General features: G+C 34.5%; 1 protein-coding gene across 1 annotated transcript in view; it reads left to right on the top strand.

The window, feature by feature from the left end:
* Window positions 1–17,172, top strand: part of LOC129004980 (ribosomal protein S6 kinase beta-2-like) — a 139,525-nt gene that overhangs the window by 36,359 nt on the left and 85,994 nt on the right. The window contains exon 3 of the mRNA XM_054433713.1: window positions 15,113–15,219. Coding sequence (XP_054289688.1) covers window positions 15,113–15,219 — 107 coding nt within the window. The remainder of the gene's footprint in view (window positions 1–15,112; window positions 15,220–17,172) is intronic.

Genomic DNA, 17,172 nt, shown 5'->3' with positions numbered 1-17,172 from the left:
AAGGTAAAAATAAGTTTTTCCTTTTTTAACCTTACAAACACAAAATTTTAAAATGTCTTTCCAAAACTATTTTGTAGAGCTTAAAAAAACAAATAATTTCTGAATGAAGCGTTATTATTTGCCAAATGGTTACCGTGAACGGAGAAAATTCCAAAAAATTGTAAATTTAAAATTCCTATATTATTCTTAAGGGGAATAATTCAACTGTTGTTTGTAGTTTCATGTTTTTGAACATACTTTGATCAAAGCCAAAAGTACATTAGTTTCTTAAACTACTAACATTTTACAATAAAAAACACTTTTATACCCTCCCTGTTGCAGCAAACCTAAGTACCGTACTCGTTAAACTAATCAAATTTAAATAGGTACATAGCCTAAATATGATATTTTTAAGGAGACATTTAAGTGTACATACACAATCAGGCAAATGGAAATCTGCAGGTTTGCTGCGGGGGATTTATTATTTTAAATTTGAGCGACTAAAAACGGAAGAAATTATAAATTTTCTAACTGTATGCGGTAATTGACTTAAGTTATATTAATAAGGTTTAAGTTGAATTATGATAGTTATTGTTTGTTTTCTTTTTAACTTTCATAAAATAAATTTTGATTTTGGTTGAGTTCAAAATCAATAATAACTCAATTCCACGTTTAAACAACAAATATATATTTTAGAAACAATAGCTTATATCAAACCGAACCAAAAACGATATAGCCTTTCCGTATTGTTATTTAAATCGATATTATATTGCAGGTTCTCTGCGGAACTGTACCCCTAGGCATACGTCAAGGTTTTGAATTGGCTTGAAGTATCACCACGAATAAATGTTTTACCGTACATATTAAGCTTGATTCTAATACATTACACCGAGTTAGGCCTAGACTTATACTAATGGTTGACAGAGTGAGAAAATAAGCCATGAGTCGTAGTGGGAAATGTTTTGCTTGGGTTTATCCAAATAAGCAACTTTAATGCAGTGCCTTTTTTAAATAATAGCCTATTGTTAACGTAATGAAGTTAAGTCTATGATATTGCGTAGGCCAAGGCCATCTTGAATTGTAGAATAAATAGTAGTACATAGATATGTTCAATTAATTGTGCTTCTAACATGCCTTAGGTAGGCTATTAAGCAAAAATTTAAAAATCGTTCATACTTAACTTGTGACCTTTCCTAGCCCACATGTCACACACTTAGGCATAACTAAGGTAAAAGAAATTCCCAACTTAAGTTACCGGTATATTAAGCAATTAAGGAATAAAATATCTTTGCAATTTACCTTTACATAGCATTGTAGTTGTGGTGGGTATTTAACGCATTGGATATATAATAGGATACTATTACTAAAGTAAAGTGTCGCCTATTAAGTTAAGCCTACCATTACCTAATACTTATTACTTATAGCAGTACAGGGTACCATAGATAATGCCGGTAGTAGCAGGGCTTTCTTAGATATTCCGGTAATAACAACAGAAAATTTATATAACGTTGAATGAAATATTTGAATCAATATTTTTATCGAACAAACATTTCAAGCAATAATATATCCAAGGTACTCTGTAAGACACTTAGTGGTTTCATGCTTAGGCCTACAGCAGGCTTTATAAAATAAGGTTTTGAAATAAAAGAATAACAAGTACAGATACAGGAAATGTATTTATTTTTACAAAATCTACAACTCTTACACTGTATTTCGAGATAACTCCCACAATTTTCGAGACATTTGTCATAGCGTGGTACAAGTTTGAGTATACCCTCCTCGTAGAATGTTGCTGCCTGTGTAGTCAACCATGAGGTAACACGTTCTTTCAGCTCTTCATCGCAGTTAAACCGCTGACCGCCAAGAAAAGACTTTAGATTGCGAAACAAATGAAAATCGCTTGGATCAAGGTCAGGGCTGTACGGAGGATGGTAAAAACATCCCAGCCAAAGCCCTGAAGAAGTGTCTCGTCATATTTGCTGTGTATGATCAAGCATTGTCATGAAAGAAAACCACTCCTTTCGTAAGCATTCCTTGGCGCTTATTCTGTATTGCGCGACGCAATTTCCTGAGAGTCTCGCAATAAACGTCTTTATTGATTGTTTGGCCTCCTGGCAAAAAATCAGTAGGCCTAAGCGAAATCCTTTTCTGTCCCAGAAAACTGTGCACATAGCCTTTCGAGATAGCAAGAATTACTTTGGTTTGATTTTTGCAAAAACGTAAGTAAATGTGCCTTCATTCCATTGATTGATGCTTGGTTTCAGAGGTATCATGATAAGCAACCCATGATAAGATTAGTCTCCCATGACTATCTGCAATGAAAATGTATCACCATTCTCGCCATAATGAGTCAAGAAATTAAGTGCACTGCCCATTTAGTGGTTTTTGCCCCGTTCAGAAAGGATGTTAGGCACCCAACGTGAGCGAAGTTTATAAAAGTCAAATTTTTCAGTAACATTCTCGTAAATTACAATTCTTGAAACTTGAGGAAATTCACATGCAAGAGCTCATATTGTAAAATTAAAGTTTTCTTTAATCTTCACATTGACTAATTGCACTAATCATTTCATTGTTTGCCACAGATGGACGTCCACTTTGTTCCTCATCATGCACTGTATCTCGCCCTTCTTTGAACTGTCAAACCCATCTTCTCACCATTGAATCACTAATTACATTGTCCCCCATAATAGATTTGTCAGTAAATGTCAATTGCTATAACTTTTTGACTTTTACAGTATTAAAAAAACAAATCACTGATCAAATTTCACAATCGGCTGGATTTTCAACCAACGCAGGCATTACGAAGAAGCATTACTAAGTGTACAACAAAAAAAGCGAGTTCCATATGGCGTCATTTCCTTCTGGATGACACGGAGTAACTACTGCGCATGCTCTAACATGCAATCGCAGTGCTCCCCCGGAGAGTAGGGGAATCTTACGTTCCGAACTTACCTCGTATATGCGACGCTGCGGTCATCGTCACAAACCGAGGTATAAATTTAATATTATACATCTAGAGCTGGTGTCTTTTGGCTCACAATACTTAACGGTGGTTTTTGAACATAGTTTATAGACCTTAAATGTGACTTTAAAAATAGCAAACTGTCCGGGCGAGGAGATCTTGGACCCCCTACTGTTGAGGAACACCCCGGCAGCCCCCCATAACAAGGCCCCTAGAACCGCCACTGTAAATAACAATTCACATATCAGCATATAACACCAAAATCAGCTTAACGTATTATAAATAGTACCTGGGGCTGAAAGCAGTTTAGTATTGCAGATACATTAATCCACTCCCAAACTACACACTGATCACCTTTACTACTTCCTTCACCACTCCCTACATTTTGGACCTGTTTGGCCTCCTTCCCTATACCATTTTTAACCGACTTCCCCACTACCAACAAAAGGAGGAGTTTCTTAATTTGTTTGTGGCGATGTTTTTTTTTTTCTATGTATGTTCACCAATTTCTCTGTGATTCTTTTACCGATCAGTGTGGTTCCACCACCAAAATAACCAGGAGAGTTTCTATTTGGTACCTTATATATTATGTTTAAGTATAATATTTGTTTCGGTGAAAAATTCTGAAAACCTCAAATATTCAACATTTATTTTGTTTACATTTTTGAAGATTGTTGACATTTGTGCACAGAAGGCATTAAATAATAATAGCATTCCTTCAGCTGTTAGTTAAAACCATTTAAATGAAGCTACAGACAATTCTTAATGAAACAGTTGCTTCATATTGATCAATAAACTATTTCTGCCATGGAGCCTAAATTAATTACATTGAGAAAATGCATTTTGTTTTGGTTACTATAAAAAATGCATTTTAACGTTTGATCTGATTTGTGTATACAGTAATTCTGTTTTTAGTATTGAATATTCTGACTTACAAAAACATATATGTTTCAGTGAATAGCTGTATGATATTGACAAATAAAGGTGTATTGTGAACCAATTTTCATATAATATTTTCCAAAGGTATTATACGTGTTAACGACCAATTTTCCACTTTTGAGAGATTTTTAGTGCTGGTATTTGAGGAATAACTTTCATATCGTTCCAAAAGGCTTTGAGACGTTACTGTATTTCTTTTTATAATGTAGAAGTACACCGATTGCAGGAAATGATGATGTCTGACACTTCAATGTATCTAGGAAATACAATTAGTTTTTCATTAGGCCTAATGTAATGGACAACTCTTTCCCTCTTAAGGAATATATAAAAATGTTTATTTTCATACCCATTGATTATGTAACCTGAACAGGTGACTCAAGCAGTTTAAAAATAATGATTGTTCTGTGGAACTTTTGACTGTTTCAAACAGTTTTGCTTATCAAAAATCTTCAAGTAATTAATATATAAAAAATTATACAGTCACTAAAAATCATGAAATAATTTATTTTCGTAAAAAAATACAACCGACTTCAAACGCTCTAAAAAGAATGAAATAATTTCAATAAAGTAAACTTTTGTATTAGGCAAGCTCACGTATTTCAAGTCGGCGCAGCTCAAACTGCAAATACGATTGAATATTGTGTGTGTATTTTGAAAATCAAAATCAATAAATTGTAGCTGAATAACATAAATATATAAAAAGCATACTAAACTGTTTTGTTTATATATTAAATATTTTCTTGCATTTTATGTTTACTTCAGAATAAATACATTATGAAAATAACACACACAAATGTTCTATATGAATAGGAAAATAATTTAGTTTGATATTATGATAGGGGAAATAAGCTAGTTTAGCATTAAAACGTTACTTTTCAAAGTTAAATGCGTTATAATCTTTTTAAATATACTCGTTAATACCAATATAATGCCGATCTCTGATTATGGTAATAAAATAACACTTAACGCATAACTATGAAAAAGACATGCAGATTAACATCTTTAGTTGGGTGGACCGATGCTTCTAGGTATCAAATGAGGCGACTCTCAAACCGATTATGATTTTCATAACCAGTGTTAACCCAAAACCCAAACAGTTATAGATAGTCACCTGCAATATGGACACCCTCTTTCAATCAAAAATCATCATAGAGCTGCGCCGACTTAAAATACGTGAGCTTGCCTAATACAAAAGTTTACTTTATTGAAATTATTTCATTCTTTTTAGAGCGTTTGAAGTCGGTTGTATTTTTTTACGAAAATAAATTATAGAATTGCAGATACATAAATGCCACAGACAGTTCCCACACTCTGCACTGCTAGCCTTACTACTACTTCCTCCACCACTTCCTACGTCGCAGACCTGTTTCCCTTCCTTCCAACGGCATTTTAGGATTGTGATACTGTGTAATAGTCAACTAACTTAATTGACTTAATAGTCAATTAATTTAGTTATTGCTCAATAGTCATTATTATTTTTAAATATTATTTACTAGCTGGCCCGGCAGACTTCATCCTGTCCTAATGTGGTTTTATGTCAAATACTCGTTCATTTTCAAGATGAGCTCGTTCGCATGCCTCAATCACATCTTGGTTGAAGTTCGTTCGCTACGCTCACTCACCTTTTGGTTGCAAATTAGCTGTTGTCATAAATTTAAAAAAATAATAGTGCTGCACCCTGTTGGTAAACCTATTAAAGTTTTAATGCTATTGAACATCACAGAATCAAATTCATTAGTTGAACCAGCTGTTAAGATTCTTTAATTCCATTTAAAAATGACTCATAAGGTTAAAATGGGAAACTCCAGAGCCACTGGGGCGTAGCCCTTTTGACGGATCTGCACCAAACTTCACACAAACCATCCTTGAATAATGCTTAATAATACCTGAAAGTTTCATTACAATCTGTCGAGCGGTTTTGGAGTCCATAAAGGACAAACAAACAAATAAACATACATTGGATTATATATATATATATATATATATATATAGATAACTAGCTGTAACCCACGGGCTTTGCCCCGTTTAACTTCTTAATTTTCAAGATGATCTCGTTTGCATGGCTCAATCACGTCCTGGTTGAAGTTCGTTCGTTACGCTCACTCACCTTTAGGTTGGAGCTCGTTCGCTACGCTCACTCACCTTTAGGTTGGAGCTCGTTCGCTGCGCTCACTTTCCTTCATGTTAGCTCGTTCGCTACGCTCACTTGTCTTCAGGTTAGCTCGTTCGCTACGCTCACTCGCCTCCAGGTTGAAGTTCGTTCGCTACGCTCACTCACCTTTTGGTTGCAAATTAGCTGTTGTCATAAATGTAAAAGAAATAATAGTGCTGCACCCTGTTGGTAATCCTTGTAACTTTAATGCTATTGAACATCATAGAACAGAACCAACTTGTTTAATTGAAACAGCTGTTAGATTCATTAATTCCATTTCTCATAAGGTTAACATGACTCATAAGGTTAAAATGGGAAACTCCAGAGCCACTGGGGCGTAGCCCTTTTGACGGATCTGCACCAAACTTCACACAAACCATCCTTGAATAATGCTTAATAATACCTGAAAGTTTCATTACAATCTGTCGAGCGGTTTCGGAGTCCATAAAGGACAAACAAACAATAAACATACAAACAAACATACATTGGATTTTATATATATAGATTACTCTTCAACGAATTAAACAAAGCTAAATGTTTTGATAATTTAACTATATTTATCGCAGTTAGATGAATTAGCGTAAGCCTTGAAAGTAACCGTCGATTTCAACGGGTTTCACCTAGTATATATATAAAACATATGACTGGAATAGGAATGGAGCGGTGTAAAACATGTCAGCACCCAGCTTCTGTTGATTATACTAAAAGTCTCTCTTCACATAGTTTTGACCATGAATTGTTTCTTGGCAAAGATAACGGCACAGATTTTCTTGATCGCGTCTAATCATCAGACGATACATAAAATACCCCTTCAAGCTAAAGTATTTTGTTATGTTCAGAACTCGGACAGAACATTATTTAAGACAAAACTTATTTTGCACTTAACACAACGATGAAAAGTAAACCAACAAAACGCTATAAGTGAATGAATGCTTAGCTGTAGGCTATTCTTGGTGATCATTAAAAATAATGTAAAATATAAACGTCCAATACAACTTATGCATGATTCACCAATTTTTCATGGTCATCAAAACTTAAGTACAGTTTATTTCCCAATTTCCTGGTCGATCAAACATCATGGATGGTACCTAATAATTTAATTTTACTTACATACATTTGAAAAACTACATAGTCATTTGAAAACACTACAGTACAATTTACTAATTATAGTAGGTACTTCCACGTTGCAAACAATTTAATCTTTTGCTTAAGTCAAAAAGTTGTTCATCTTATTTGGGCTGACTTAACTTAAAAAACATAATGGGAAGAAATTTCCCTACTGTTGTAAACAGCTTATAAGATAAACATATCAATGACAGTTAGTTTGTACAAAGAATTTTGGTCGAAACAGCCGATATTTAATTAATACAGTAGATGACTTTTTCTCTAACCTGATGATTGGTATGAGGTATGTAATTGGGAGAAATGTGTCAATTGTCTCACAAAACGGGGGTTTTAAATGTTTGTTATTTTATTTTGAAATTGCTAAGGCAATGTTTTAATAGCTTAAGAAAGATATTCTCACCAGTAAAGTAAATACAGGAAAGCAATTTTAACCTTGATGTGTGCTCTAATTTTCCCTGAGTAGGCCACGTAAATTGGCATTTAGGCGTTACAGACACATTGACAAAACAACCGACGAACAGAAATTGAAATTAGACTCGCTTAGGCTTTCGCTTAGACTATGAAATGTAAAAATAGCAAAAAATTCTTTACTTTATGCAATGTACAGAATGTATTGCAAAATGTAGACAAAGAAATTGCAATCAGAAAAATCAATGACAATATGTTTAAAAAAATTAATGTTTTCAGACAAATACAGTGGTTTTGAAATTAACTCGCTATGCATTAACATACTCTTGCTTTGACAAAAATGTTGAATTGAGTAAAGAACTGCTTTTTTCCATGTAGGAAACAATTGTTACTAGGTGGAATGAACTTCCTTGCACTTTCACCCTCTGCTGATATCTGCTCAATCTAGCAGTCCCACTTAACTACTTTCTACACTCACTCCACTGGCCAGTAGCCACTCAACTCTGTCTTGATTATTTATCTGAAGCTGCATAAATGACGTATGATGCATGCGATCTGATCAATAACATAATGTTGTATTCACAAATTATTGGCAGAATAAGCATCTATCCAATACTCTAATACGAGCAATGTTTGCTTGTATGTATGTATGTATGCTTGCTTGCACCAAGATCTCAAAAACGGCTCCGACGATTTTCTTCAAATGTTGTAAATAGTTTATTTTTGGCCTAAAAACGAGTTTACTGCAGTTAGAACTGCCAACAAAAATCTAATTACGTAAAAAAATTAAACTGAAAGTCAAATTTTTTTAACATTAGTCTTATGGGTTGCTAAGTTGGTGGGGTTGGTGGGTTGGTGAGTCGGTGGCTCAGTCGGTAGCGTCGCGGACTTCGGGCCCAAAGCAGAAGTGTCATGGGTTCGGATCATGGTCACTGCCACTAACTTTTAACACATAGGTCGAAATGACAGCTATAGTTGTAATTAAAATTTTCCAGCCCTAGTACCGAAAATCGCTTATTTAATTAAAACATTTAAGTTTATATATATTATTAAATATACACGCAGTATATCCTTAATGAATTGCAATAGACCGCTGCCTAGCAATTATGTATTACTATTTTTGCTGATTCCTTTAAATATTATTTCACATAACCTTAAAGTATTTGCATTGATTAGAGTGCATTTCTTATAGTTTACAATGGATTTCCCAGTGAACAATGAACAATGAAGTGTACAATGAAGTTGAGGTCCAGTGGTTGAAAACTCGACCAAAAATAATATGCAATGTACAGACTTCTCTATTTAACATACACAGTAAATAATACATGTGATTGGAAATTTTTCCATTTCAAACAAACTAGAGAAGCTAGTTAAACTATATAAACTAAATTTGATACTGAGCTAGGTATGTGTACACTGGCTATGTAGTCTGCAACTAAACTAATATTGTAATATTGGTCGTGACTAATACCATACAAAAACACTACTACATAAATTACTAAATCCCTTAAACTGGTGACAAGTTGAAGGGGAGATACAACTAGCCATAGGTACAACTAGACGTAGGTACAAGTAGGCGTAGGTACAACTAGTCGTAAGTATAAGTAGTCGTAGGTACAAGTAGTCGTAGGTACAAGTAGTCGTAGGTACAAGTAGTCGTAGGTACAACTAGTCGTAGGTACAAATAGACGCGATGTATGAGGTATTACGCATCTACGACAGCCATAATCTTCTACCATTTCACCTTAAAAAATAGAGAAAAATAAATTACAAAAAAACTGCAAAATATCAGAAATTATTCATGAAATTAAAAACATAATCATAACTGTGAACAATCCTACTTAAACAGTTCTCTTTGCGTATCACAGTTGCTGCTTAGTTCAATAGCTGTTTTCATTTATGAAAAAAATAATGGTGCTCACCCTGTTGGTAAATCTTATAACTTTTTAATGTTTTTGCATATCATAACCAACTTTGTTAGTTGTAACAGCTGACTAAACTCTTTAATTCCCATTAAATATGAATACTCATAAGGTTAACATGGGGAACTACAGAGCCACTGGGGCGGGGGGGGGGGGGGGGGTTTGAGATGAAAGGGTTTTTGAGATAAGAATATGCCTATATATTAATCGGGAATGTCAGCTATCATCATGACAAATTTCAGCCCAATCCGTCCAGTAGTTAATGCGTGATTGAACTTCAAACAAACAAACAAATACACAAACTTTCACGATATTAGTAAGATTCAATGGTCTTTACTGTATATCAATCAATACTTTTTAAATTTAAAACTAAGCAACAAAATATCTTTTTCCTACAGTTACCTAAAAATGTACATATTCTCTCACTGATTTGAGAAAGCAAAGTGGCCAATATGCTTGTCATTGAGACAATGTTGACATTGTCTCACTCTAACTACTTTGTCTCACTCCAGATTAGCAACGTGAAGGCACGAAATAGTGAGCGCGTAACATGCAGACAAGGTCGTATGCGCGCGAAATACTTTGGCAGCACTGGTTGTAAATCAGCTGGTCAGCTGTTGTCCTGTTCACATTAAATGTCAGATTAAAAGTTCACTTCTGTGTAAAAATATGTTACGTTTCTTTACCAATTTATTTGTTTTATGGTAACTGTAGGAAAAATATAATGTGCAACTCGAGTGCAAAGTGCAATTGCCTCACTCGAGAAACAATTCCTCACTCGTCTACGGCTCATGAGTAAGGATTTCTCTCGAGTGAGGCAATTGCTCACTTTGCTCACTAGTTGCACAAATAACTATTTCCTACAGTCACCTGTCAAAGTGGGCTTCCTTGCACTGATTATAGTACAGAAAGTTGCTAATTGCTGCATTAACTTACTTTTGCTGCACTCTTGTTTTTGCCATACTCCAGTATTCCAACCAAACAACACAAAACAGCGTGCTTTTATTAGGCACGTAATACATGTACGCTTGAAAATAAGTTGGTAACACCTTAAGATACTACAACTACGATCAGTTGGTGCAGCGTTTCCCATTTCGTTCAACGCCTGGATCCTAACCTAAAAACGTGTGGTATAGTGTTTGAAAGACTAATTATTAATATGCTTTATAATAACCGTAGGGAAAATATAATGTGTAACACGAGTGCAAATTGCCTTTGCTGCACTCGACAAACTTTCCACACTCCCCGGCGGCTTGTGCGTAAACATGTCTCTTGTGTGCAGCAAAGTACCTCTTTGCACACTAGTTACAAAAATAACTATTTTGCCCTAAAGAAGTTAAAATTACTTTTCACGCCTCCACAGTAAGAAGCATGTTTACAATGAATAGGCCTAAATAAAATATATTAAAAGTAGCTCGGCTATTTCTTTTGGCTTTTATTCATTTTAGAGTTTATTTTATTTATTTATTATTATCACGTTATATTAATGTTTGACAAGTAATTTGTCTTAAAACTAAAATCTATTGAAACAAACAAATAATAACAAAAACCAAAATACCAAATACTTAAAATAATTGGCCTAATTATACGTTTTCTACGAAATCTTCAAGTGAATATACAAACAAAAATTAGTAATATTGTGTTTGTCTTCAGAATATTTTTAGAAGGGTTGGTAGCAGAGTCAGCTAGGTTTTGCCTGTTGTACCAATGCCATTGTTTTTAGTTAATGACCTTTTGTTGTCAAGGTCAAGATTCTGTTGTGAACATGTCCACTTCATGGCTGCATATGAAGGTTTTTTTTACTAAGAATGTTACACATACTAACTAAAGATTTGAAGTAGGCTAGATATATTTAATATACTAATCTTTTAACCTTTTTTGTTATTTCGAATGTTCGTATAGTTAAGGAGTGTAAATTCTGTAGCAGGTTGAATTAGATTTGATGAAACCTCCGTTTAGTTTAGAAGAGGTTTTACAAAATAACCTATTCTGTACTTTTTTTTAACTACATAATCATATTAATATTTAACTAGTGTACATGTTGCTCGAATTCGAGCAATTGCAAAGTATAACAGGAGTTATTTCAAAACGAATAACAGTCATATTTACAATGAATTTAAAAGAGTCAACTCAAAGATTACTGGTGTGTAGGCCTAACTCAGACCATGTTTATCTTTGTTATTGATAAACCTAAAGCATTCCGGCCGGTTTTCTCCTTCTCCAAATGCCTCGCTGTACAGTCAACACAGGTCATTGATAGAGGGTCAATTGAGAACGAAAAGTCTTTTTGGGGTAGGCCTAGTGTTAGGGCGAATTTTTAACCTAACAGTTGAGCCTATTACGTGTCACTGTTCTGTAGCTGCGGTCGTTATCACGATTACGCCTCCTGTCTATGTTTCATTGTCGTCGCGTCGGAGGCATTGAAAAGAAAAAGACAAGAAAAGAAATAAACAAGTTATAGCTACACAAAACAACGATAAATGCACAAATTTAAGTTACAATCATACTAACACGATCCGTCATAGCAACACAAAACAGCGATGAATACACAAATTTAAGATCCAACCATACTAACACGATCCGTCTTGGGGGTTATGTTTACACAAACTCAAATAGTGATAAATGTACTCAATGCGTTTAATTGAATTGAAAAATAAATAACAGCAATTAAATTATACAGCTGATCAAAATATAAACAATGATGTTCTTCATAAGGATAACATGGGAACTTTCAAAGCCACCGGGGCAGAGCCCAAGGGACTTTTTCAAAAATATAAGGCCAGTTTGCAAATCTACAAGACACGCTCTTTCCAATGAGACTTCAATGGATAAAATCGTTTAAGAAATGGCGGAGGAGTTCAACCGACAAAGTTTCATGTAGCGTATTAATTATATAGATTTTTACATGAAATCTGTTTTCAATTATTGATGTTTAAGGCACGATTTAATTGTACAATGTCAAACATCATATTAAATTGTATTTTTGATCAACTCAGTTTACATTGATGTTAATTTTTACAATGTCATCCAACTTTGAAATAAAATATCCAACAATAATGTTCCTAACGCTATTGTAGGGCATTTAGTTTAGTCTTTCTAAGACATCAGTGTTAATCATAGAAATAGGTCAACACTGATAAGTCTTTTATCATATTAAATGTCAATTGACCCCCTTAATACACCTGTTGTTTGAAAAAGACTCCTAGTTTCTTTTGTTTGATAAGTTGTTTTTTTAGGTTTTCTTGTGTAGGTCTAAAAAATATAAGTAAAATGCTTGTAAAAACTGAGCAATCTCATCATAGATTACTAATTTGTATTACTTTTTACTGCTGTCTTGTAAATGAGGAAAGTGTAAGCTGTAATACATTCCTCAGTTATAATTGGCAGAATCAAACCGATCTGATAAAATTTTCTATCTGGTAATATTAGAACATTGTTTTTGATATTATTGTGACAGGGGAGAGAAGTGACAAAAAAAGAAAAAATCCTGTGAGCTGAAAGTTATACCTGTGTGCACTGTGCAGTATCCAATAGTCAATGGCATGGGGCGATGTCTACTTGTACCGGCGTCTAGTTGTACCTGCTGCATTTTGGTGACAGGCGTCTAGTTGTACCTCGTCCAAAGCTGTAGGTACAACTTGACGATGGTGCGGACGTCTAGTTGTACCTACGTCTAGTTGTCTCTACGTCTAGTTGTACCTCTTAAAAATCTGCAGGTACAACTAGTCGGGTACGCTACCGTCTACTTGTACCTCATACGTCGCGTCTATTTGTACCTACGACTAGTTGTACCTACGACTACTTGTACCTACGACTACTTGTACCTACGACTACTTGTACCTACGACTACTTGTACCTACGACTACTTGTACCTACGACTACTTGTACTTACGACTAGTTGTACCTACGCCTACTTGTACCTACGTCTAGTTGTACCTATGGCTAGTTGTATCTCCCCTTCAACTTGTCACCAGTTTAAGGGATATAGTAATTTATGTAGTAGTGTTTTTGTATGGTATTAGTCACGACCAATATTACAATATTAGTTTAGTTGCAGACTACATAGCCAGTGTACACATACCTAGCTCAGTATCAAATTTAGTTTATATAGTTTAACTAGCTTCTCTAGTTTGTTTGAAATGGAAAAATTTCCAATCACATGTATTATTTACTGTGTATGTTAAATAGAGAAGTCTGTACATTGCATATTATTTTTGGTCGAGTTTTCAACCACTGGACCTCAACTTCATTGTACACTTCGTTGTTCATTGTTCACTGGGAAATCCATTGTAAACTATAAGAAATGCACTCTAATCAATGCAAATACTTTAAGGTTATGTGAAAAAATATTTAAAGGAATCAGCAAAAATAGTAATACATAATTGCTAGGCAGCGGTCTATTGCAATTCATTAAGGATATACTGCAAGTATATTTAATAATATATATAAATGTTTTAATTAAATAAGCGATTTTCGGTACTAGGGCTGGAAAATTTTAATTACAACTATAGCTGTCATTTCGACCCTGGACAGCAATGAGTAGCTTTCAGCCTCCAATTAACGTCTGTAAAACTACTAAAACATCGTAGTGCGGTGAAAAATATTTGCCAATCATACTCAAACACAGCAGTTTCTGATTTAATTAAGGGTATTATTAAAATGTACTCGTGCAGTAATCAATTAAACAGGGTAACGAATTGAAGGATAGATACAATTAGACTGTAAGGACGCAAAATACTTGTAGGTACAACAAGTCGTAGGTACAACTAGTCGTAGGTACAACTAGACGTAGGTACAACTAGACGTAGGTACAACTAGACGTAGGGATCACTAGTCGTAGGGACCACTAGTCGTAGGGACAACTGGTCGCATCCATACAAGCTAGGTGATACTACTTGTCGGTGGGATTCACGTCTAGTTGTACCTACGTCTACTTGTACCTGCGTCTAGTTGTACCTCCTAAAAATCTGCAGGTACAACTAGTCAGGTGTGCCACCGTCTACTTGTACCTACGTCTAGTTGTACCTACGACTAGTTGTCCCTAGGCCTCGAGGTACAAGTAGACGTAGGTACAACTAGACGGCGGGACAACGAGACGCGGTCCCAATGGCATAACTCACTGGATCTTTCCAAATATTACATTCATCAACTGTTCCACTAACTTCAAATGTGTCTGTTACATTAATTGCAAACAAATTCACATTTGACTAAGCATGCAAGGGAGCATTATAACATGGACAATATTCATCAGTTGGGATTATTCCAAAGTAGGCCCACATTTTTAGTTTATTCACCAACCCTCTCCTGTTAATCATTATGGTAAAGACATTTTGTTTAAATGTAGTGTAATCTATTATATCATGAAGACTAAGTGCTTTCTGTCTTGGGTAAGTGTGAAATATACTTAACTGAATTGGCTGAAATGTTTTTAGGTAGATCATGAACCTGGCCTATTAACGTCCTTAAAATTGTATATGCCCCGCGGGCGCAAGTTTCAGGATGGTGTTTTTGGAAGTAAATGATGGATCTCCTTTGGCAATAAGAAAGAAAAAACCTTTGTATGCATGTCATTATTAACCAAAATAACTGAAAATTTGCTTAGTGTGCTGGTGTTCTTTGTTCCAGTTCGGATGATCATGAGACGGTCCACTTGTCCGAACATGTGGTCAACATGCACAAGGAGAAGACAGGACCACAGGATTTTGAACTGCGCAAGGTCCTTGGCAAAGGAGGTGAGTCAAATAATTAGTCAATAATCAATCCTGGAGGCAATGATGAATAAATAGGACGCCAGTCAGGCTAAAATTGCCTAAAATACAAGAATGCCAAATTAAAATTATTGAACACTTGTCAGAACATAAATTTTAACAAAATATGCATGGACTTGAACATCATCCCAAACTACGTTCAAGTGAAAGTAAAGAATAAAAGTTTTTCCGCTCAAAAGGCCAAATCATTAGCTGAAAGAATCTGGATAAACAACAAAATTAAATTTCTCTATAGAAAGAAAGACATGCTAAATACCCTACTCTTGAACTCACACATCAACCTTTTAAATGCAATCCACCCTTCTCAAACCAACAACGTCTTATCAAACATTGAAAATCAAATAACTAAAGTCATTCTAAGAAAGAAGGAAACCCAAAAAGTAAATTAGATAAACTCGTAGAACTACAATCCAAACCAATCGAAGCATTCATAGCAAACCATATATTTTTTTCTAGAGTAAAAAATTGCACAGATATAATTTTCACTGAACCTGAACTGAATGTTCTTAATAAAGGACTAAAGCACAACACCTTAAATGGAAAATGGAATATTATAAAACCCTAACCTATGAATTGTTAAATGCTGAGATAGCCATTAGCTCTATCAAAGACGAAAATTCAAAAAATTATGGCAGACAAACCATTGACAATAAAGTCAAATCAATCCTGAATCGGAATAAAAATAAAAATAAACACCTCTAGAGTGATATAAAAACCTTAAAATATATAAAAGAAAAACTAATCACCCATGAATGTATTGCAACTAAAGCTGACAAAGGTCAGTGCATTGTGATCATGAAAACTGACTATTAGAACAACAAAGTTTAAGATTTGATAAACAATAACAATATCAAAGAAATCTCTAAAGATCCTACCGACCTTTTTCAAACAAAAATAAAAAACGCCATAAATAAATCACAACATATCATCATTGGAGACCGTAGCAACTACCTCAAAATGGTTAATCCTAAGGCCCCAATATTGAGGGAATTGCCAAAAGTACACAAAGAGGCCATGCCTATCCGACCTATGGTAAATTTCACCTCAGCACCTTCCTACAAAATTGCAAAGGTTCTGGACAAAATTCTCAGAAATAACATCAAAATGAACGAGAACCATAGCCTAAAAAAAAGCCTAGCGCTAATAGATTTGCTGAAAGATATTAAAATAGAAAACCGGCATACTTTAGCATCACTGGATATTGTAAACTTATACACCAATGTCCCAATATAGGAAACATTAGAATTAGCCAGAGAAAACCTGTCTACTAACTCCCAACTAAGTAATGACACTATTAATGAATTAATATACCTACTGAAAACAACACTAGACCAGAACTACTTTACCTTTAACGGGAAGTATTACCTACATGAAGAGGGACTCGCGATGGGCTCTCCGTTATCGAGTGTGCTCTCCGAAATATACCTCAATAGTTTTAAAAACAAAAACATCCTCTTCGACAACAATACATTTTCTAAGAAAATCATCTACTATAAAAGATATGTAGATGACACATTTTTGGTTTTAAATGGCAATCCAAGGCAACTACAACTTTTAAATAATTACTTGAACAATATTACTAAGAACATCAAATTCATGCTCGAAGTCGAAAATAATAATTCAATTAACTTCCTTGATCTTACAATGACCAAAAACAACAACAACATTGCCTACAAAATTTACAGAAAGCCTACAACAACAGACCATACTAACCACGCATAATCTAATCATCCACAATCCCATAAGATGGCCGCTTACAATAGTTTTGTTAATAGGCTTCTAAAAATACCCATGTCCCAAGCTGACTACAATGACGAATATGCATTATTAAAGTGCATAGCCGTCAACAATGGTTATAACAGTAACATTATCGATAATATCATCCGTAAACAAAAAAACAGAAATCAAATAGAAAAG

Source organism: Macrosteles quadrilineatus, unplaced genomic scaffold (genome assembly GCF_028750875.1).
Source record: "Macrosteles quadrilineatus isolate MER2022 unplaced genomic scaffold, UCM_ALF_1.0 Scaffold_13__1_contigs__length_4303367, whole genome shotgun sequence".
In the NCBI taxonomy this organism is placed as follows: Eukaryota; Metazoa; Arthropoda; class Insecta; order Hemiptera; family Cicadellidae; genus Macrosteles; species Macrosteles quadrilineatus.
This window is presented reverse-complemented; position numbering and strand designations above follow the sequence as displayed.